This window comes from Gallinula chloropus (assembly GCF_964237585.1).
Source record: "Gallinula chloropus genome assembly, chromosome: 1".
Classification (NCBI taxonomy): domain Eukaryota; kingdom Metazoa; phylum Chordata; class Aves; order Gruiformes; family Rallidae; genus Gallinula; species Gallinula chloropus.
Window position 1 is genome coordinate 69,243,941 of NC_140085.1, and position 22,520 is coordinate 69,266,460.

Genomic DNA, 22,520 nt, shown 5'->3' on the forward strand with positions numbered 1-22,520 from the left:
TTCTGTTCCTCATGATAAAAAGAGCATCAAGGGAGAAAAGCACCTGCTTTTAAGACCCTTTACTTAGCACTCATCTATTCCAGGCAGAATAAAATCTGTAGACTGGATTTCTTTTGAAAAGTATTACTTTTATTTTTTATTTGTTTCACTTTTTTTTTTTCCTTTTCTTTTTCTTAAGGATAGAACATAGTTTTGGAAGCGATTGCTGAGAAGATCAACCACTGTTGGCCAGGGTGATCTCTGAGAGGCACAGAGGGCTGTAACTCAAGGAAAAGGTGAAGTAATAAATTGTGAAGAAACTTCAGTATTCCAAGTTTATAAAGGCTATTTATTTTTCCTGAGTCTGTAAGGGTTGGGCTTTCTTCTTTTTTATTTTTTTTATATTTTTATTTCTGGGGGAAAGGAAATTCTAAAAATAATATTTGATGGACGTTTTACCTTTAACATGAGCAGTAGACCTGTTGCTGTGTGGGGGCTGTTTTCGGGGGATGTCACAATTATTTTTAATTAGTCGAAAGGGCAGTGTAAATCAAAGAAGCCTATTAGCTATACATTTTAATTTATAGCCTACCAGGTGTTCGGGGAATTTATTTACAGCGTAAACGATTTAATGTTTTCAGCATGATTTCTATTTCAGCTCTTATGTGTTGGGTTTTATTTGCCTATGCGGTATGAAATTTGGCTGAGGAGCTGGGCTTTTAAAGCGTGGCAGCGGGCGTCGTTTAACGCGGAATGACCTGCAGGTAGAAAGAAAATAAAAAAAAATCGCTTGCTTCGCACCAAAGCTTTCTTCAGAGAGCGTTCCTCGGTACGGGGAGAAGAAGATGAGAAGGAGCGAGCAGCCGGCACACCTCGGTGTTGTGTTGCGGCTTGCGAGGGCGTTGGGAAAGCACTGCTGTAAATCAGGCTGTCAGGGGCAGAAACGAGCGACCCCTCCGTACCCGAGGGCAACGGCGCTGCCCGCCGGCAGGTCGCTCCCAGGAGGTTTCGGCGGGGGGGCGCGGAACGGAGAGTGCGCGGCCGCGGAGCGGTGAGAGTTCCCGGGAAGGTGCCGGGACGTCGCCGGTGTCCCCAGGTGTTCTTTGCTGCCCGCTTGGGCAGGGCCACAGGAGCTGCGGGAGAGCCCATCCTCTGCCGGCAAAGAGGAGATTGGCTTGCGAGGTATTTCCCGTGCCAAGAGCCGTCGGGGGTAGGGGCAAGGGGCGCAATAACACCCCTCACCACCCCACCCCCCCCCCCCCCGAGCTTTCTCCCTGAGCTTCACTTCGTAGTAGCCGGGGGCAGTTTCTGGCACAAGCAGTCTGTATAAAGGGGCGGATTCCTGTTACCTTTGTGTTTTTGCATGAGTGTTTTCCTGCGGTGGAAAAATGTGGTCCCTCCGCGGGGGGTTGTCTGTGCGGGGCTGCCGGTGGGGCGCAGGGACAGCAGTCTGTCCCTGCGGGGCGCAGGGGGGCTGGCCGAGCCCACCGCCGCTCCGGACACCGCCGCCGCTGCCGCCGCAGCCCCGGGTCGCTGCCCGGCTCACACGGCAGCGCAACCTGACACAGATACTTGCAACGCCCTGGCCAGATTGACGGAGGGAGAAGTGGAAGGCGAAAGAGGGAGAGGAGGAGAAAACTTTCCACTAATTTACTTTTTTTGGCTAGGAGCGCCTGTGTTCATAGACTGCGAATCCTTCCCCCAGCCCTCCCCCTTAGCCCTCCCCCCCTACACACACACACACCCACCCCTTTTACTAGCGTACAATTAACATCATTAAGAATCAGCCCTCCAGCTAATAGGGGAGCTGCGACGAACAACGGTAGGTGTGTGAAAGGAAAGGCGGCAACGATCCCAGGTTGAGCTTTTGGGATTGATCTAAAAAGTGGTCCTACTGATGGGGGGGGGGATCGCCCTTTCCACGGTGCTACGGCGCGGGGGTGGGGGGAACGAACGGGGGGACGGGACGACGACGACACTGACCTAGGGGGTAAAAACAAAAAGGGAGAGGTGCAGGCAGAGCGAGAGGAGGGAGAGAGGAGCCCGGCTGCAGAAGATGCGAAGAGCTTAGCCAGAATCCTCAGGGTCTGCCGAGTGCGCCTGCTGTCGGGTGTTTCCCTTCTGTCCTTTTTGATTCCGGTCCCAGGAAGCGCTGACTTCTACTCTCCGTTTTGGCTGTGGGTATCCCGCCTGGGCTCTCGCTCTCTCCGCACATGTTCCTAGGGCGCCATCTCTTTGCAAAAACCCTCCGTCCTCCCGCAGGTCTCCCAGAGGCTGCTTCGGAGCGTGTGAACATCGCAGGCTCCAGCCCAATCCAACCTGCGGAGCCACAAGCATGCTTCCCAGCCTCTGAGCCTCCGCGGGCTACCTACAGCTCCTCTTAGACTTCTCGGGCTCTCCAGCCGGGCAGCGTTTTTTGCTTGAGTTCCCTTTCCTTGTCACGGCTCTGGACCCAACTTGCCGGAAACAGAGGACGTGAACCTGAGCTCGTTTTTCTTTTTTTTTTCCTCCTTTTCAGAGGTATAAAGACAGATGTATAGAGGCATCCCCCTCCCCGCTGAATCTGTGTGTGTGTGTGTGCGCGTGTGTGTGTCCCCGCGCGTGTGTTTACAGGGAAGAGGGTAGCTGAGCTGACTTTTGGGAAGCTTGCCTTATCTGCAAAGAGAGTTTTTCCTCTAACTTAAAGCCCTGAGACAGCGGCTTAGCGGACTACAATTGACCACGGCTCAGGGAGCTAGACGGGCGTGCTCTCTAACCCGGTTCAGAGATGAGCTAGGTGGTATTTTTTATTGTTATATTTTTGCTTTTAAACTAATATTGAGAGAGATCTTGCCTCCGGGCAGCGAGAGACAGGGAGGGAGGGAGAGAGGGAGGGAAAGAGGGAGGGAGAGAGAGAGAGAGAGGCAGACAGCAAGGAAGGGAGAGAGACGGAGCGAAGTTTGGAAGAAGTGAGCCCGCTGCCGAGAGCTCAGGAAGTTTGCTTTTCCTTCCCAACCTCGGAGCTGGTAGAGCCGAAAGCGGGTACGCTTGAGGACGGCGCTGGCGCATGTCACGCTCGGGATCTGATCTCCCTTTCCTTGCAGGTTTTAAGACCCGGAGGATACAATGTTCACTAAACTCTTCCAGCAGTGGAGTTTCGCAGTGTTTCTGCTGAGTTACTCCGTGCCCTCGTACGGGAGATCAGTAGAAGGGATCAGCCGCAGACTGTGAGTTCCTCTTTTTTTTTTTCCTTTCTTTTTTTCTTTTTTTTTTTTCCTTTCCTCTTGCTTCGGTGATGGTGCGGGTAGGGAGGGAGGTGTCCGGGTCCCCCAGGCCGGTGCCGGGAGCAGCTCGGGGTGGGCGGCGGGAGTTGGGGGGGAAGGGGGAGTGTGTGTTGCAGCCTCCGGCAGCACTCCCGCGGCGGCTCCACAGAGGAGCCACCCCGGGTTACCTGCCCCAGGTGCTCGGTGGTCGTGTCTAAGGGGTAAGCAGAGGGTGTTCCGGGCAGGGAAAGGACGCTTTTCTGCTGTCTGAGCTCAGAAAGCTTTTTGGGAAGGAGATGCTAAGGCTGAGGGTCTCTTCTTCCGAGGGGAGCAGCAATGCAGCGGTTTGTCCGTGCACCTTTCTGTGCCCTGCGAGGGCCTCGGGAGCATCCCGATGTATCAAACTGCTCTGTGTTTCGCTATGTACCAGATACTTTAGCACTGGCATGGAGCCAATATTGATAAGGGTAAGGGAAACACGCTGCAGTGAGGGCCATCATGAAACTGGAGTACTGAACAACTTATTTGGATTTCTGCCATTTCTGGGGGAGAAAAAAAATAATTAAAAAAAAATATCAAAGGGAGTCCTGAATCTGACTTGGAGGCAGCAGCATATTTTTTGATAAATGATAATGTAACTTAAGAGAGTCTGTTCAGGAAACGACCTTTTTGTTCCTTCCAAAATAATCAGCATGGTTTATACTAATAGCCCTATGCAAAGTGCAGAATAGAAGCCACTGGGCTGGTGTGGGAGCAGCTGTCTCACGCATCAAACTCACTGGCTTTCACTGGATTTGCATCAGATTTTTTAAGGAAGAAATACTTCAGTCATACTGGGAAGGGCTGTATTGTTACTAAGGTCAAAAGGAAGTCAGGTTGGAGAAGGAGGGTTGGAAAATCCAATCAGAACTTATAGGGAAACATGACACAGCAAACAATTTCAGATGGGTTTCCTTGTAACTGTTTTATTACATGCATAAGGACAAGATCTCCAAATAGCACTTCCTCTGCCAGTTAAGCAACAAAAAAAATCCCCCAGGTGAAGTGACTTCAGACACACCTAAACCTTGGCATCAGGCAGACAGCTATTACAAATCTCCTACAGCAAATTGTGTAGAACATGTTATTGCTGATATTTCTTCCCAGTTCTATTCATGCTTAGCTGTTTTGCACTCCTGCAAACTATTGTTGAGCAATTTCTTTCATTTGATACTATTTTCTTTGGATATAGAGGAACCAAATCTCAGTTGCAGAAATAAAAAAATGAAAAGAATTGAAGTGCAGTCAGACACTGTATTTGCTTGGCTGGGAAACTGGACATAAGCCAAACTTGTTGTTAAAATAAATTAGATTTGCTAAGAAACACTCTCTTTTTGAAGCTAGCGCTGTTTTAACACTTGTTTTTAAAGGTCAGGATTAGAGGTCTTCCCAACATCCCCATTCCAGCCTGGCAGAGGGGGGAAAAAAGTGGAAGCTGAACAGTAAAAATGTATTTCTCAGCTCCCTCTTTGCTGTGGCATGTAAAACACACAGGAGAAACCAGTTAGCTGTCAGTTAGTGGCATTCACGTAGTTTTATTTGTGGGTACAGCACAAACACAGACACCACACTCAAACATGTGTCCTGTTTTAATATCACCACAAACCATTCCTAGAGTTAATGGTTAATAACTCACTTAAGCCTAGAGATTTTTTTTTTTTCAGTCAAAGACTTAAACTAGTAATGGATGAAAATGCTGAAGCACATTATTATAGCCATGCAAAAGTAATCAAAATGACATAGGCCTGATTCTACAGACTTTACTGAGGCAAATCTCCCATGGAAAGCAATAGCAAATTGTCCCAAGAAAAGATTCCAGACTTCTTATTTGTTGTAGAAATGCTTTAGCTGCTGAAGAACTTTTGAGAAACCCAGTAATGCCTCAAAGTGAAATTAGATATTTTTATCAGCATGCCCAGACACTGCAGCATCATGTCCCCAGATCTCCTCAAAATATTTTTCCTAACCCTGAGATAGGCTGAGCAGCTTTCACTCCCTTTGGAGCCAGTGGCAAGGGCACTCAGTATTGCAAAATCCAGACAGAGAGCTGACTGAATCCTTTCTAGTTATTTTCCAGTTACAATCAGACCCAACGTGAATAGTCAAGGATAATAACAGTGAAGCAAGAGCAACTCTGAGACAGAAACTTGTCACTTGAAGAATGTTGCCTTTCAGTGATGCAAGATAGCCAGTGAGGAAAAAAAAAAAAAAAAGGAAAGAATGTGCCTGACAATAGCAGCTTATCTAGAAGTACATGAAGTCAGACTAGTCACAGGTCATGGATTTCTACTGTTTTCCCCTGTAATGAGACATTACATCTCATATGTGCACAGTGTACTTGGACATGGTAATGAGTTTGGACACTCTAGTCAGATGCAAACCATCAATGTTCTTCTCTCAGAAGTGCCCACCACTACATGTAAGCTTAGCATTTGCTGCACTTGATTTGGGGTCAGACTCTTTTTTCCTTGAATGAGAGGCGCATTTTATAGAAGGATGGAAGGGACCTCTAGTGGGTCATCTTAACCCTAACAGCCTAATTTATATTTTTTATGTGTCATACCCAATATGTGAATGCAATCAATCCAGTTTCCATTGCCTTCCTACTCTGTGTGTGGGTGAGATAGTGTTGATATCTCCATTATGAAGCACTTCTTACATCAGCCTTCTTGGGCAAGTATTTTTTCCCCTGATTTACAAACACAGGAGTTGTTTGAATAACTGAGGCAGAAGGAGGCAGAAGGTCAGAGAGATATGTATCTACCACATCTTCTTTGTTTTATGGAGATTTTTGATCTAGAGTATACAGAGGAAATTGGTAGGCAAAATGTAATCCTTAAGCCTGGCTGAGTAACAAAAGTCATGTGAAATGTAACACTACGTAATGTTATACAATCATCTGGAATAGCAGAATGTTATTTGGGGCCAGACTTAATGCTAAATATCATACAGGCATTTAAACAGGAACCCACCCTCTTTGGCACACTAACCCTTCCCGTGTCAGTCCCTGGCATTATTCTGGGAATGCATACTCACTCAAGATGTAGATCTTGTAATGCGCATTGACTGCCTTGTGTGTGCTGGAACAAAACCTTTAGGTTTCAGCTCTGTAAAATGGAATAGCTTTTCAATCAAGAGTGCTTTAATGACAGGCTTTAGAGATTTGAGATTTTGTCACAGTGGGTAAATTGACCAAACACACATTATAGGATTAAGGCAGCTTTAGGTTTGTCTGTGATAAAAGGAATTATCCTTGGTAGTTTACAAGAGGCAGCAGGAAAGCTTTGCTCATCACATGAGACATACTGGTTTTAGACTCAGTAAAGCACCGAGATTTTGTATGCTTTTTTATAAGATAGAAGAGTGAAAGAAGGACTGCATTTCCAATGCAGATGTCCTGGGAAAACTGGTGCTAGGAATATAATGTGAGCCACAATCGACAGCTTGACAAGCCGCACAGAAGCAAGCCACTCAGAGGAACCTTAGGTACTAGTTTTATCAACATACTTGCAAAACAGACTGAGCTAAATGAGAAGGTTGCTAGAGATGTCTATTGGAGAGCTTCAGGGAGTGCACTGGTCAAAAAAAATCTCCTGGGGGAGATCTTGAGCTTGCATCAATGGTCACAGCTGCACTGAAGAGAAAGTACTCAATGTTATCACATCACGTTTTCACTTAGCAACATTAATGAAATATTTGTCCTAAAGCCACCCAAAACTGATTTTGGGATGCTTAAACCAAAAAATGTTTGGTCCAATGCATGTTTACAAATCTGACTATATCTAGGCCTGATTTTGAGCAAGTACCCCTACTATATCCATTTGCATTGCAGAATGGGAGGTAGCTGCTTAGAATTTTACACCGAGTAATAGAAATGTAATAGCGCTTTGAAACCCATCACTGGAACCCAGTAGTCAATAAGTGCAGCTCTACAAAGACAAAAAGTGAAGGGGGTGTTCTTAAGCCAATGCTATTTGAAGTTGCCAGTTTCAAATGGCTGTACTGTTGATCAGGTCACAAATCTGAAGAGTTTGGCTGAAGGAACTGAAAAAGATAAATTGCAGAACACTCCCTATCATTTAGATTACTATCTTTGCCTACCACATTTTGAAATCTGGTAATGTAGCAGAATAACTAGGGATGAGACAGAAGGAAGGAATACTTGCTCACAGTAATGTGTCTTCTCCCATTTCACCCACATACAGAAACAACTTCTTATTCAGCTAGCTGACCAAATGATTATACGACAGGCAAGGCAGTAAATTCATTTTCTTTGGCCAGTAAAAATCCAGTCACATGCAGTACCCTGATGCAAGATGAGGGGATATGTAGCCAATCTCAGTGCACTGAAAGAGGGCAACTAGTAGGATAAACTCTGTTATATCATTCATGGGAACATAGCTGAAATCCCAGCTTGTTCTTCTTCTGTGGTTCACAGTGCAGCTGTGCGTCTGTCCCACATCAAGGAAAAATAAAAGCCCACATTTTTTCTCATGTTTGTTTATTATCCAGGTGACATTTTTGTCTTCTTTTCTCTGATATTTCATACCTTCTTTGCCAGTACAACATCTCTGAAAGACAGACAGTTAACCATCACCCAGTTTCTCAAAAATAAGATAGAGGTTAGTCAACCAAAAGGTCACAAAATCTGTGACCTTTTGGTTGACTAACCTCTGGTATACCAGAGACCCACTCAAACAAGCTAAGATGGTCTTGAAGATGGTCTGATAAAGAGAGCACAGAAAAAAACCTCAGAGAGCACAGCAGACATGAAATTGCCCCCCCAAAGTTCATGCTTAATAGAATACTAGAAAGGCATCTGAAGCCCTAGTTAGACACAAGTGGCCAATGAGTAAAATCAACAGGAGTGGCTGAGGTTCACCTCTGCTGATGCTCAGGCTGCTGCCTCTCTGGGTGGCTCATGATGGACTGAAGCGTCTACATTTTAGGCACATTAATTCAAACATTTTTCCATTACGCCTCTGCAATTGCACTATTTAAATTTAGAAATGAAGTGCACTTTTATGTATTTATTTATGTTTTTGAAGTACATGACTGAGCAGAAGAAAATTGTTAGGATGATGCTGTATAAACACTGCTTCCGGCTTCAGTACAAGTACTTGTTATTCCCCCCTTGCTTGACTGCAGTGCTGCATTATCTGATCCTTTAGCTTTCCTATCTCTGACAACTGCCTTCCTACTTTTACTGCCTGAAGTGTGATATATTAAGGGTTGTAATGCTTTCCTAGAACAGAGCAGTGACTAATCCAACTCCAGGTCCAGTGGTGTGTGATTGGTCAGCTGAGAATTATTACCCGCTTAGGTCTTTCCCTTCTCTGTAGGGAGCAGCTACACTGAGAAGCAGGACTTGCTCCAGCAGTCTGACTTAACTGGACGTCTCCAAGCCTGAGAGCTGGTACACAGTCTCACTGTGGCTGCCACTGCCAGGGGAGAGAGGAGTTCTGCCAAGCACTGGGCAATACCAAATCCTAACCTTTTTATTTTTCTTTCTTCCTCTCTACTCTTTCTTTAGCAAACGGGCTGTGTCAGAGCACCAGCTATTGCATGACAAGGGCAAGTCAATCCAAGACTTACGAAGACGAATATTCCTTCAAAATTTAATTGAAGGCGTCAACACTGCCGAAATCCGTGCAACTTCAGAGGTTTCACCTAACCCTAAGCCTGCTACCAACACGAAGAACTACCCTGTCCGATTTGGTAGCGAAGATGAGGGCAGATACCTAACTCAGGAGACAAACAAATCACAGACCTACAAGGAGCAGCCCCTGAAGGTATCAGGGAAGAAAAAGAAAGCAAAGCCTGGAAAACGTAAGGAACAAGAGAAGAAAAAGAGGCGAGCCCGCTCGACCTGGTTAAATTTTGGCATGTATGGAAGCGGCATGACTGAGAGCCCACTCTTGGACAACTCTGTTACTACACATAATCACACTTTAAGGTAATTCTGCTGCATCCTTTTGGGGGGCATACCATGTACTGAAACGATTGTCTTTCCGTGTGTGAGGCTGAGGCCTTGCTCAAACATGCGCTCATAAACGGGCAGTCCCTTTCCTAGTACTGCACAGTCTCAGGGTGCTCTCTGGGGGTAAGTACCCTTTCCACTTTGCACTGGTGACAAAGTCCTATGACAAACAACTCAAGTAAACACCTTATTGCCACCATGAACTTCCTGAAACTGAGTGAGTAGTAAGTAGAGTTATTTCTGCAAAAAACCAAAGTGCATCATGGCCATTAAAATTTCCTTTCCTGTTTTAACCATAGTGTCTCTCACTTGAGATCTTGGTCCCACACTTGGGCCTCAGCAGATTGAAAGCTCGGAGTTTTATTTAAGGCTCTGCATCTATAAAATGGCGAAGTTTTCTTTCCTCCCTCTCAACGCCTCCCCTTTTTGGCAACTTTCCTACCCTCGCTTTACAGTTTTTCATTTTACTGTTTAACCTTAGGGGAGAACACGGAAAAATTCTCTCTTAGCAATATCTGCAAACAATGCAGACCAGCCTTTCACCATAAAATTTTCCCTGCCATTAGGACTTTTTAATTCAGCTCCATCTTTTTGCCAGCTCATGAAACAATTACGTTGCTGCTGAAAAATGTTGAGCATTGCTTTTGGAGAGAGGCGTGCTTCCCTCATGTATGACAATGAAGGGTTTTCAGGGCAGTGGTGAGCTGGAGGCTTCAACTTAGGTGCCCCAAGCGACTCATTCACTCGTAGTCATCTCAGCTTGAGTAGAAGTCTGCACGTTTGCGAGAGTCCACCCCTCAGCTCTCCTTAGATGTTTGCAGCTTTAACCCAAATGCAAAAACCACACCCTTTTGTGTCCTCACTTTGGAAGAAAAGGAACGTAAGAGAAGCACCACTTGGTCACAGTAAATCCCTTAGAGAGAGACACCAGCTGTGGGATTTACTAAAATCCAGTATTAACAGTTACAGGCCACAGTTTGGAGCATGCTCCATCACCTCAACTTCTTCTGGCATCTACAGGAGTTACTAATATTCTGGTCTAGGTATTGTGTCCCAGACCATAAACCAGTTTGGCTGTAGGAGTTAGTAGTGAAGTACGAGGGGCTGGTTTGTCTCACCGCCTTAGGAAAGACATGCTCCAGCATTCTAATCAGGGGCCACCTGACATTTCAACAGGCATTAAGGAACAGTGGTGACCAATAAATAGCACCTGTCTTTGGCACAAAGAATTCTTGAATGTAGGGGAAAAAATATCCTAGGGCATTTCAACTGTTGGTTGTATATCCAATGGGATATATAAAAGGACAGATACAATCCTGTTGATTTTCCTAGTTCAGCCTTTCTCTTCCAAGTACATTTGGATGGCTTGAAGGCCGTCAACTTTCACTGTGGAGTCGAGACTGCTGAAGGCAACGTCCAGGTTTACCTCATTTATATTATTGTCCAAGATGCAGTACTTCTCCAGAGCAAGAAACAGATTCATAAAGAAGAGCTATATTTTAGATACTTCATTGGAGATGATAAAACAAAAAAGCCATAAACCAGGAAAACAAAATTCCTCCTTCACATCTACAGAGCATAATATGCTAGCTCAGCTCTTAAGAATCAGCTGGTATATGAGCCTGTAGTTATGCCAGTAGGTTGGCAAGAGGTATGATTTCTAAACTTTAGATGAAAGCAAGTGCCAGCTCCTTGATATGTGCTTTGGAGGGAGTCAGGTTCAATGCAGTTTTCTATGTGGCTGTTGGCACAAGGTGGGCAAGCACATTTTAGGTGGAGGGATGACCACATCTGAGTGAGGTTGATTCCTCAGCTGTACTGAGCTGAATTGGGAACTTCTGCTCTATCTGTGTATAGGGAATAAGGAAGGTGTGTGCAAACAGGATCTCTATATGCTACACAGATAGAAGCTGCTTTTGTAGCACACTTAAGGCCAGCTGCATCTTAGGAGAAGCATCACTACACTGAAGGAGTGGATAAGCAGGATAAATGTCAAACAAATACAAAGATAAGCTTTAAGTTTGCTTCTCACTGCATCTCTGTGCTCCTTTTCTGCTCAACACACTGAACTAAAATCCTCATGCTGGTTCCCTCTGCCCAATCTTGATCCTGAAATTTGGGGTTTAGGTCAGAAAAAAGACCAAAAATAATATTCTTTCAGATCTTTTGACTTAATACAGGAAGAATCTCGTAAGAGAAACCAATCTTGCAAAATCTGGGACCAAATCACAGAAAGCAGCTTGCAAGTAGTCATTAGTACAGAGCCCATTGTCAAGATGTGGCTTAGCTTAAACTCTAAAACAAAGCCTAAAATCCAAGCCAAATTGAAAATGTCAGCCTCTTAAAAACAGACCTGTGTAGTGCATACAGTCACACTGTATGACTTGTGTGCCATTATTATACATATCGCAATATAGCCTGAATATACCCTAATATTACTAGTTAATTACTAAGGATCTCTATGCCTGTATTTCCACTCCAGTCACTTAAAAAATTCTTTCTCATGGACATTCCAGCTATATTCCCATTCCAATTAAGCTGCTATTACCTAATTTCCTAAGAAATCTTTCAAAAGAGTAGACTCCCTAATGTCAAATATAGTCTCACATCCAATGTGCACTTAAAAAAAACCCCTCTTAAACTCTTGAGGATTTACTTTTTGTGTGGATCTCATGCCCACACACGTCTGCCATGTGGAATGCTACTACCCACAGCTTCAGCGATCAGTCCAGCAACACAGCAAATCACGTTCCATCTTATAGCTTCACATTCCACCCTGTAGCTGTCTCCTGGGGAACCAAAGTGCATTGCAGAAATGTGCCATTCACAGGGACAGAAGGGAAAGAAGCCCAACCCTTTAGCATTTCCCGCAGCGCTGCTAAGGAGCAACTTAAAATAATGTTATAGTAAAGGTAATATTCTGGCAGGATAGGAGCAGGCTCTGCTTTTGTCCTCATGCGTTCACCAGGAAGGGAGGAGTGCAGAACTCACACCAGGCTCCCAGCATCCCTGAGAAAACTCCCAGACCTTAGGCCTGTATGCAGCTGACTGTTTCAGCTTTGAATGCCACAGGAGTCATTGCTTAACGTGATGCTCATTTTCTATCAGGACCCATCTCTTCAACTCTCATTTCATTCATTAAAGAGACGCTATCAAGGGTCTGCTCAGTTTAAGACCCAAGCAGCCTTTATTGCATGAGTGCTGCAAGTACTTGTATACATGCCAACGTAGGAACATTTACCTCTTAGATGAACAGGTCCCGTTCTAACCGGTGGACTATCCATGGGAAAGATAGACCAAGTAAGCCCCATGGGACTGTTTTAATCAGAAGTCCAAAAGTGTTTAAGACAGCAGGGGCTTGATTATCTGTGTGTTCAACAACAACTTTCTTATCTTCAATACAAAATTCTCATTTCTCCAACTGTGTTATTTTCTTTTTAGAATTTGGTACTTTTACTCTAGGTTGGTATGATTTTTCTGCCTGTAGCACTCAGGGATGGTCTTGCGTAAGGCTCTAAAGAAAACCAAAGCCCCTTCCTATTTCCCTGAGTGTACCATAGAGTGGAGTTGACGGCCTCAGTGTTGTAATGAGCTGTAGGTCTTTGTACTGTTAGCTGAGATGCATTGAAGGAAATGATAGCAGAGGTCTTGAAAGGATGGCTAAAACCTTAGCATTGTTAAAGAGGCCCTATTACTGCAGATGTTTCTTAGAAATTCACGCTTGTTATAGTCTGTGGTGCTCTTGCTATTAATGTTATGTCTATGTATTTGAAATGAAAATTAATTTTTCTGTTTTTTCTGTTCTTTTTTTCATTGCAGGAGGCGCTGATATTTTCAGCAAGAGATTTTTGGAAGACATATTGCAGTATTCTGTAATAGTGAACATATGGGAAGTATTAAAATATTTATTACCTGTAAATATTGTAAATGCTCAGAATAAAACCTTTTTCCCCCATTGCTCTCTGAAACTGCACATTTGGTTATTGTGAATTTTCCTCCTTTTTTTTTTCTTTTTTTTTTTTTTGCTAAGGCTAAGACAATTATTATTGTCACATTTACCATAATTTATTTTGTTGACTGGTGTATTTATTTTGTGAACGTATCTTGGTGCTGCTGACTTTCTATATTTTTTGTAACATAATGCACTTTAGATATACATATCGAGTACATTGATAACTGACATAAACTGTTCCTGTTTTGTGGTTGACTTCAATGGATGCCTATATACAATTGTTCAAACTGATTTTCCTTTGTGCATGTATAATAGCAGTATTTTAAAATTTGTAAAGAATGTATAATAAAATATAATCTAATTAAATCATGACTCAGAAGGAAAAATGTGTCCTCTAGGAATTTCAAGAGCAGGAACGCTGTTTTTTTTTCTTTACTACATTTGAAAATCATTTTAAATTTAATGTGTTTACATTGGTTCAAACTCCCACATTTTCACATTAGCTTTCACTTAAAAATCACTCGGAATATATTTTGTTCCAGTGCTCTATTTGAAGTCGGCTAAGTTGCTTAACAACCTGGGGGTACTGTCAGGTATCTCAGACCCCACTGCAGCAAAAACACGGTTCCCAACATTTCCAGCCCCCCAGCCCTGTGAAAACTGAAGTGTTGTACTCTCCAAGCGAGAGGATATGAAAAGCAGCCCCAAGGGATGCATCACTTACTACACTCTTGGAAGTTGCTCGCATGTCACATCCCATAGTCTTGTTCAAAAATAGACACTCAGTGTCCTCAGCTCCCACTAATTTTACTCAAAGATGGAAATGTCTAATACATGAGCAGAGTCTCAGCTATTTGTACTTTGGGGCCACCTTATGTTAGTATGAGAAAGGGGAAAAAAAGGGGGGTATTTCCTGGGTGAATACATAAAGAAAAGGAAAAAATGGAAACCGCAGAAGGTGACACATCTTTCTTGCATTGCTTGAATAACTTTTCCCACCACAGGGCTGTTTCTGAAAAACATCTGTATTAATTTTATTTCTGCCTTACACGCATAGAAAATTGCACATTAGGGGAGGGGAGACCATCTTCATTACTTCTTGGTCACTGGCTGCAGAAAACAACAGGGAAAAAACCCACAACAGATCTCCTAGCACTTTTTTTTTGAAGTTAACATACGAGTCCTGCTTCCGATCCCTTTTGCTACCACCCACATGTTAATCACAGCAGCTGCTGTGGGGGCAACCTGAATGAAAGAGATTGTTTCACGGAGATATCTGTACTTTGTAAAGTCCTACTGAATTTCCTCCGTCTCACTCCTTTAACATCAGCAACATTAGAAAAAAAATGAAAGCGTGGAAAAATAAATTACAAATCCTGGGAATTTTAAGATAGTTCTTGTAATTGTTGCTCCATTCTGTAGTTGCCAAGCTTTTCTTTTTTCTTCTTTCCTTTTTTTTTTCAAGTGCCATCTTTTTCCATTGCCAAAGTACAGCCATCATATAATATAAAGCAGATGTATTTCTGCTTTCTACCCAATCTTGCAGAAAACTACCTCCAAGAAAGCACTGAAAGCAAAAACATTTAACAAAAAACTTAGCCATCCTCCCAATCCACTTCTCTAAAGTGTGAAATTCAACGCTTCATTATGTCCAGTTAATTACTCCAGCCACAAAGCACACACATATCATTTCCTTTTCAGATGAAAAATATTACACATGCTGAAATGTAGCACAACTTCGGGGTTGCATTAAAGAAAAAAGGCATGGTTCCTGCACATTTTCAACTTGGCGTCCTTGCACATCCTATTTATAGTATCCAGCTAATGCTTGGATTTATACAACTGAAGTTAACTGCAATATATTCAGAAGACGATTTTGTACCTCAGGATTACCAGCGTATCCCAGCTGGAACTAAAACCTAAAGCTGCAGTGGTCAGGGACAATTTATCTTCATCAGAAAGGATGATCCTTGTCAGACAGGGGACCCAAATAGTGCAAACCAAAACCATACACCCAAATGTTAAGTCCTGGCTCTGTAGAACTGGCCACTTCCTAAGAAGAGGTCTAATTTTGAAATGCCTCTGACCTCCCCTATGTCTTTACACTGTTCATTAAGAACTTGCAATTTTTTCCCTAATTTCTATATGTAAAAATTGCAATTGTGGCAAATTTAAGCAAAGGTGCTGTTTCCTTCAAGATCTTTGCACAGGCATTATAAAAGTTGTCTATGGGTCCTGTGGTTCACAGACTACATTTTGGAAGTCACTGCTGCAGACCATTGGATTTAACTCTGCAAAGCTGGATGGAAGTTGTTTTGAGCACTCAGCTTTGCAGGAAAAAAATTAAAATATCTGAGACAAACTTGAGCAGATTTGCTTTCCTAACTTCGGGGGGGCAAAATCTTCCAGACATTTCAGTTTCTCAGGCATGAATCAATCCAATGATTCAGCTTGTCTCAGAGACGTTGCAGTAATCAGGATTTATCCTCATAGATGATGTCAAATGTAAGGTATGAGTTATTCAGGGAAGGAAAAAAATGGTGCTAGGGCTTCTATCTATGCATTGTATGACCTTTTGGAAGATTATGCTTTTACATTCATGCATGTCTGGCCACTTGATATTCTACGTGACACTTGTACACACCTAAACATGCTTAACACGGGCAGTCTTATGGGTAAGGAGGGACTCTGAGAATGTAGAAATACCAGAAGAAAGGGTACTCTCTCAACTTTCATTTGTCTTCTTTGTTCCCACATTATAGTCAGGGCTAGAATGACATGATCAGGTGTTGCAGTTCTTCTGCCACCTATCTTCTCTTCCCTCTCCCTTTCTCCACTGTTGCCTCCCCCTCCATGTCTCACTCCTTTTCCTCTGTTGAAACCAAAACCAGCCCTGTGCTCTCCATGGCTCAGTCTCTGCTCCCCCCATTTATGTCACTGTCCCTCTCCTCACTTCTCCTTCCCTCTCCACACTCCTAGAAGTCCTTTCAGCTCTATTTCTCCTGGTGTTCACCATCCCCAGTAACACTCCACCTTCCTTCCTCTTGTCCAGCTATTCCCAGACCTCACATTCTCCAAGCTTTGTCCCACTTTTAGTTCTGCTGGTTTATGCTGTCCCCTCAGCACCCACACCAGCTTCTTCAACTCCCTACCCAGCTGCCAGCAGGAAAACCAATCACAACAGAGCAGGGAGGCTTCCTCCTCAGTGTTCACCCTATCCCAGCACCTTTTCCCAATCTCCTGGCTAAGCAGGCAGCCATTTTCCCCCATAGCATCTGAGCAGAAACCTGCTCAGACAGCGGGGTCTGCACTCCTGGTGCAACGTGGGAGCTGGAAGGTGGCCGGGTGCCTTTGGGGGTTTAGTAAGGGATGTGCACTCTAAATCCAGTCATGCTTGGTGATAAAGGCTTTTGCTGATAAAGGAGCCTTTATTCAAAGAGTGTGTTTTTCCAGAGGGTTACAACATGTACAGATGTTCTTTAGGGTGATAAAAGAACATTCCTAATGCAGAGGGTGCACTTCAATATAACACTTTTCAGAAGAAATTCCAGAATATTCTTAACATGGACAAAACAATGTGTTTTCCTTGTCTTGGGTTTAAAAATGATATGTCTATTTTGCCTGAAATTTTCTAAAAACCAGTTGACAAGTTTTCAGCTTGAGAGGTCAAAGATGAGTCAGAATTGCGGAGAATTGAAGCCAGGATGTCATACTAGGAGATGGTGGGATACCTCAGAAATGCACGGAGCAGCTGTCCTGCCTCTCAGACCCAGCTAACACAGTCAGAAACTTTGTTACTACCCAAGACCTCCACGGGGAACTTATATTTGGCACCCCACTGCTGCTCTGGTTTTAAAGTAGTCACCATGTTTACTACAGAACTTAAAAGCTTTTAAGAGACATCAAATGATGACAGCTCTTCACAGCAGCTACCCTGTGCTGGACCTCAGTAACAGGCTTTTTAAGGCTCTGTTCACTTGGCAGTGGTAGCTCACTGACATTGGAGTTCCACTCACAGAGTTTGTTTCGTGGTCCTTCATAAACACAGACATTCATTTGGCTTTCAAGACACACAGACACACACTCAAAAAAAGCCAATGTAGTTTACGCCTATACTGTGAAATGACTCTATGCTCTCAAGGAAGGGATTTCAGGCACAGTAACTACTTGGCTTAGTTTTAGGACTTCACCATCTCAACATGTGGACAGCACTATTCCCACACAACGCACCCACAGTGTAGTAAGCATGCGTGTTCACTTATGAGTAAGTGCCCTTGATCTCCTGAGCCACCATAGAGAATTTGGCTCTCTTGCAGCAATTCAGAGAGTGGGGGAATGCTGGCTGTATTTAGTTACAGTCTTTGAGAGTTTAAAGCACTTTGTTATTTGGTCATAATATAATGCATAGAAAAGGTGATGGAAAATTTTCTCAGGAGTCTGAAGTTCTTTATTTAATTACAGAATAGATACAAGTAGAGGAAGGACAAACTATCTCCTAAGCACCACACCACCATACCTCCTATTATAAAAAGGAAACCACCAGCATGAGTAACCAGGTCACATGAGCATCAATTTCATTAGAAATTGATGGTGGGCTCTACTAAGACCACCACGAGCTTCTTCCAAGGGCTTCAAGAACAATGCAGGGAAAGAGACATGTGTATTCACCTCCAATTTTAACATCAGGAGCATTAGGATAATTGATTTTACTTCTTTATCACAGTTATTACACAAAATAGGGTTCAGACCTGTCCATCTTGGTGCAGAAAGGCAAAACATTACCTGCCCTGCTTGGGGTTGGGCTTGGGGCTTAATTATTATTATTATTTTGCATGGTTGATTATCTCTGTTCTTTCAGGCTATGAATACGTTCATCGGATAGTGAGTCACAGATTTCAGTGTTCACCCAGATAAAGACGACCATGCTGACAGTCCATTTCTCATTAGCCATCCACCATGATACCTCTCTAGACATTGGCCTCAGTGGACATTACGTACACAACTTCCCACACAATTCTTTTAATATATACCACTTAGAATCCAGTATTTTAATTGGTTTCCTGGACTCTTCTCCTCACAACTAAAATAATTTTTTCCTATAGTTAATGCTAACTAATTTACTGTGGAAAATATCTATGACCTAACCCTCTCCATGCCCCTCCTTCCAAATGAGTTAGCGGTCCAACAGAGTGGTTTGTAACGCATTTGCCATGCACTGTCCTTTTCCAACAGCTGGATCCTGCTCTCTGACAATGCAGGTGAGCATCCTCTACACCTCACCGTTTGCACTGCTACACTAGAATACATGTTTGGACATTAGAGAGTACTTTCAAGACCACTCTGTGTTGTGTACAAGCTTCTCCTAAGGAAAACTCAGAAAATTTGAAGATATTTTTCTCCCACTGGAAATGCAAGGTAATCTCTACTTATTCACTTTGGGAAATCCTTCGTTAAGCAGAAAGGAACTGGAATGGCCTTTCTTGCCATGCCGTTTGTGTGCATGTACAAGCATGTTAGAGGCAGGAGGAATGTGTGTGGATTACTGCCATTAGAACTACATTTTATAAAATTTGGATCACTTCAATAGTAAACTAGAGGAAGACAAAAGGAAAAAAAAAATCCCACCTTGTAGTCTGAGTTCTCCAGTATGTGTCATAATTTTCCATTATATCACTAACCTAGAGGAGTAAAGAAGATCTTTTCTGATGTATTTCAAGTTTTCACACTTTTAGTCACTTTACCTGTGTTCAGAAAATTATTCTTGCCCTCTTTGACCCTCTAGTAGCTGAAAAGATGTGGAAGCACACAAGCATGTCAGAGTGCAGCTAAACTCTGGCCCAAATAAGATCAATTCTTTATCCAATTAAAACAAACAAACAAACAAAAACCCCCCAATCAACCAAAAAAAACCCCAAACAACCCACAAACCCAACAAACCAAAACAACAAACCAAAACAAAAAAAACCCCAACCTGGTTGTATACCACTTTGCCAATAATTCAGTCCTGCAACTGGATTAACCTTCAGTGTGAAATGCTCACTGCCTCAAGGTTCCTCTCATCCAGGCAGGTACTCATATCCATGAACATGGGAACTGGGGGTATTAGTAACCAATTCCTCAGTCAGGTTTTTAGGTCAGTCTGCTTTTGCAGTTCTGAGATGACACAGGGAAGATTTAATGCTTTGCTGTACCCACCTAAAATGTCTACAGTTTTCAATGTCAGCAGGCAAGAAATGTCTGTAAATATATCCTTTTCCTTTCTACCTTTTGTATCACCCCAGTTCCCATTCCAGTAATAACCTAGAGAGATTTACCAGGAAAACACATAGACTTAACAAATTTTTCATACGACAAAATAGACTTCTCGTGCTTTTGGGGCTAATGATGAGTCTTCTCATTGCGTAGTGATGACATTCCACTCACACGTATGAAATCACAAGAGATGAAGGACAAGTTTCCTAACAACACTGAGAAGTTTCCTTAAATGTGCCTTGGGTTGACGAGGCTTGCTCTACTGCCTCAAGCAGTTTGAGTCTAACACACCAAGGAGTCCCACATGATTGCTTGCAGTCAATAAGGAAGCAACGATTGCATGGTCTCCTTGACCACAGAGGGGTTGTTACATACACGAGTGCTCAATATTGCAAGCACCTCTCACAGATAGGTCCTCCATGTTTGCTGGACTTGTGACTTGCATGCAGGAAAAGCATGATAAAGCACAGACTCTGCAAAGCCCATGTATTCCTGGCAAAAACAGGCCAAATCCACCAGCAGTGGCTGGGAATATTTGAGGCCTCATGTCTCAGTACAACTGGGCACTACAGGACAGAATTACTGATAATCTCTTGGGTGACAGTCAGTTCTAAGTGATATACTGTGAGGAACTGGCATCAGTACAAAAATTTGCCAAAACTTTGGGGTTCTTTAAGTGTGAAAGATGACTAGAGGCTGTTCTTTAAAAGGTCTCTTCTCAAGTAGCCTAGCTGTTGTGCAATTGCTACAGGAAGTTCCTTACGGGACAGAGTAGATTTGTTTATATTTGAAACACCAGATCATGAAATAAGATACAGAAAATGTTATCTATGTTAATGAAATGCAGCTGACATCCACTGTTTTTTTTTATTTTATTTTATTTTATTTTTACATTGCTCTTACTCTCACATCAGGACTCCATAGGGCTAAGCAGATCCAGAGCTCTCAGCTTTGCTCATTTTCAGAGGCTCCCTATTGGCAGTAGAACGAAAACTTTAAATAAATATATCACAATCACTATGACTGTATTCGAGTTATTCAGATAATGATAAGATGACACGGGGTAAATACTCAGAGTTGAGCAGCTCTAATGACAGATGATCTGTCATTTATATTTAATCCATTTAAGAGACATTTTTATCAGGCAAAGATCAACCCACTGGGACCATTAATAGTTACACTTATAAAAAAAGCCAGCAGCCAGCGACCAACAGAGACAGACATAACAAGAGTTTGTCTCACAGTCCAAAATCACCAGTAAATTTAGAACACACTTAAATGAATAATTTGCTGCACATGTTATTATTTAAACAGCATTGTAGTAAGAACATATGCATGTATAATGAAAACAATTACAAGGATCTAATCTAAAATTCTCTGAAAGAAAAAAAAAAAGACCTCAGGACAATGTGAGGCTCATCCTAGGTGATTTTAACACATTAAGAGGAAAAGGAGCATGCTGGCAATTCGCCTGAAGCTGGGAAAGAGCAGTCGGCGCTGAGGTCTTATTTGTCAGAGCCTAGGTAGGATTATATGGAACAATCTACAGTGGTATATACAATGTCTGTTAGGTATTGTGAAAGGAATGCTTGCCTGGGTGCACTATAAACACCCCGCAGATCTTTTGTTGATGTTAGCAGGAGCTATCCTCGGGACCAGCACACACGCATCAGACCTTGTGCTGCAGGCTGCGCTCACCCTCCCATCATCTGCCTCGTAGGCAGGCAGACTCGGCTTGTCCAAAGGCAGGTTCTTCATCCAACTGGAAAAAAATTATTAGTAGCTAGCACATAATCCAGAGGCTGATCCCACACTGGATTCTTGGGAGTCATCCTGCATTTCACCAATATTTTCTCTTCTGCTACTAAACAGGGCTAGCAAGAAGGAGGAAGATCTCACAGTAGATCAGATGCATAGCTATCTCAGAACTGAAGCAAACACCACAGGTGCTTCCAAGCAATAAAATTTAAGTGTAAATTTTCCTGATGCTATTTTCAACAACAAACTACAAATTCATTCATAGTCATTTTCTTTAACACCCAGACTTCTGACTTTTTTTGTTGGTCTTAGACATGTAGGGAGAAGGATGCTCTAGGGTTATATTCAAATGCCCTTAATTGGGCAAATTTTGCATTGAGTTCACTGTTAGTTTTGCCTGCAGAAAAACATTCCCAAGGGCCTCTCGGAGTTTGAAAGTGTTTAACTTGTTTTCAACACAATTCCTCTTCCAGTCTATAATTATCTGTTTCTTCTTTGCAAAGAGAGGTGCCTCAGTCCTAGCTTCTGATGCCCTTCCCTTTCATCCTCATCCTCCAGGACTGTCCCATCAGCCCTCTTTAAAAGTACAGATTTATATGCTGCACATATAGGGTGAGCAGGCTTATAGCTTCAGAGCTTCTGGCACAAGGTACAAAGTAATAGCAACAAAAACACTGACATATGCAGCTGTTTCTTTAAATAAGGGAAGGCCAAGCAAGGTGACCGCTGCCAGCCAAGTCTGAATGTATAAAGAGAACCACTTCCAGAAAGAGGGCTCACAAAGTTCTTGAAAGTGGGACCACCTCAGAGATGAAGTTAGTCTCTTCCCCTCCCCCAGTCTTCCCTGACCTGCTTCAAACTTGAGCAAATCAGTTTTTCCAAGCCTCTCACCCCCTCCCTCCCCTTGAGCAGTCTGATTTTTCTATGTGAACATTTTGGCAGATCTCAGAACAGTTTTACTCATTCATTTAATAGTCACAAATAATGGTTCTGTTTCACCAGCTAATTATTTCACCAGTCTCACAGATGCACGCCTTTCCTGCACGTTCGGCGAGGAGGAATCCGGTGCCTACATGAGCAACAATAGTCTGATTAAAAAACTGATGTGTTCTCATTTCTTCCTTTCAACAGGTTTTGCTCTGTGGTTGTTTAAAAGAGAAGATCGAAAAAAAAAAAAACAAAACCCAAAAAAACCCCAAGCGACCAGTTTCTCCAGGATGCAGCATGCAGGACATAAATGAAGAGAACCACTGGAGGTCACTGTGACAGAAAAGGAGAACGAGTCAGATGAAAGCAGGACCTTCAATGCACTAGCCAC

The 22,520-nt window shown here is 43.0% G+C and overlaps 1 protein-coding gene across 1 annotated transcript; it reads left to right on the forward strand.

The window, feature by feature from the left end:
• Positions 1-3,084: 3,084 nt before the first annotated feature.
• PTHLH (parathyroid hormone like hormone) lies at positions 3,085-9,220 on the forward strand (the record flags this gene model as incomplete). Its single annotated transcript, XM_084279633.1, has 2 exons — positions 3,085-3,185; positions 8,794-9,220. 2 exons carry the CDS (start codon positions 3,085-3,087, stop codon positions 9,218-9,220), a joined length of 528 nt encoding a protein of 175 aa, XP_084135759.1.
• Between the last annotated feature and the right edge of the window lie 13,300 nt (positions 9,221-22,520).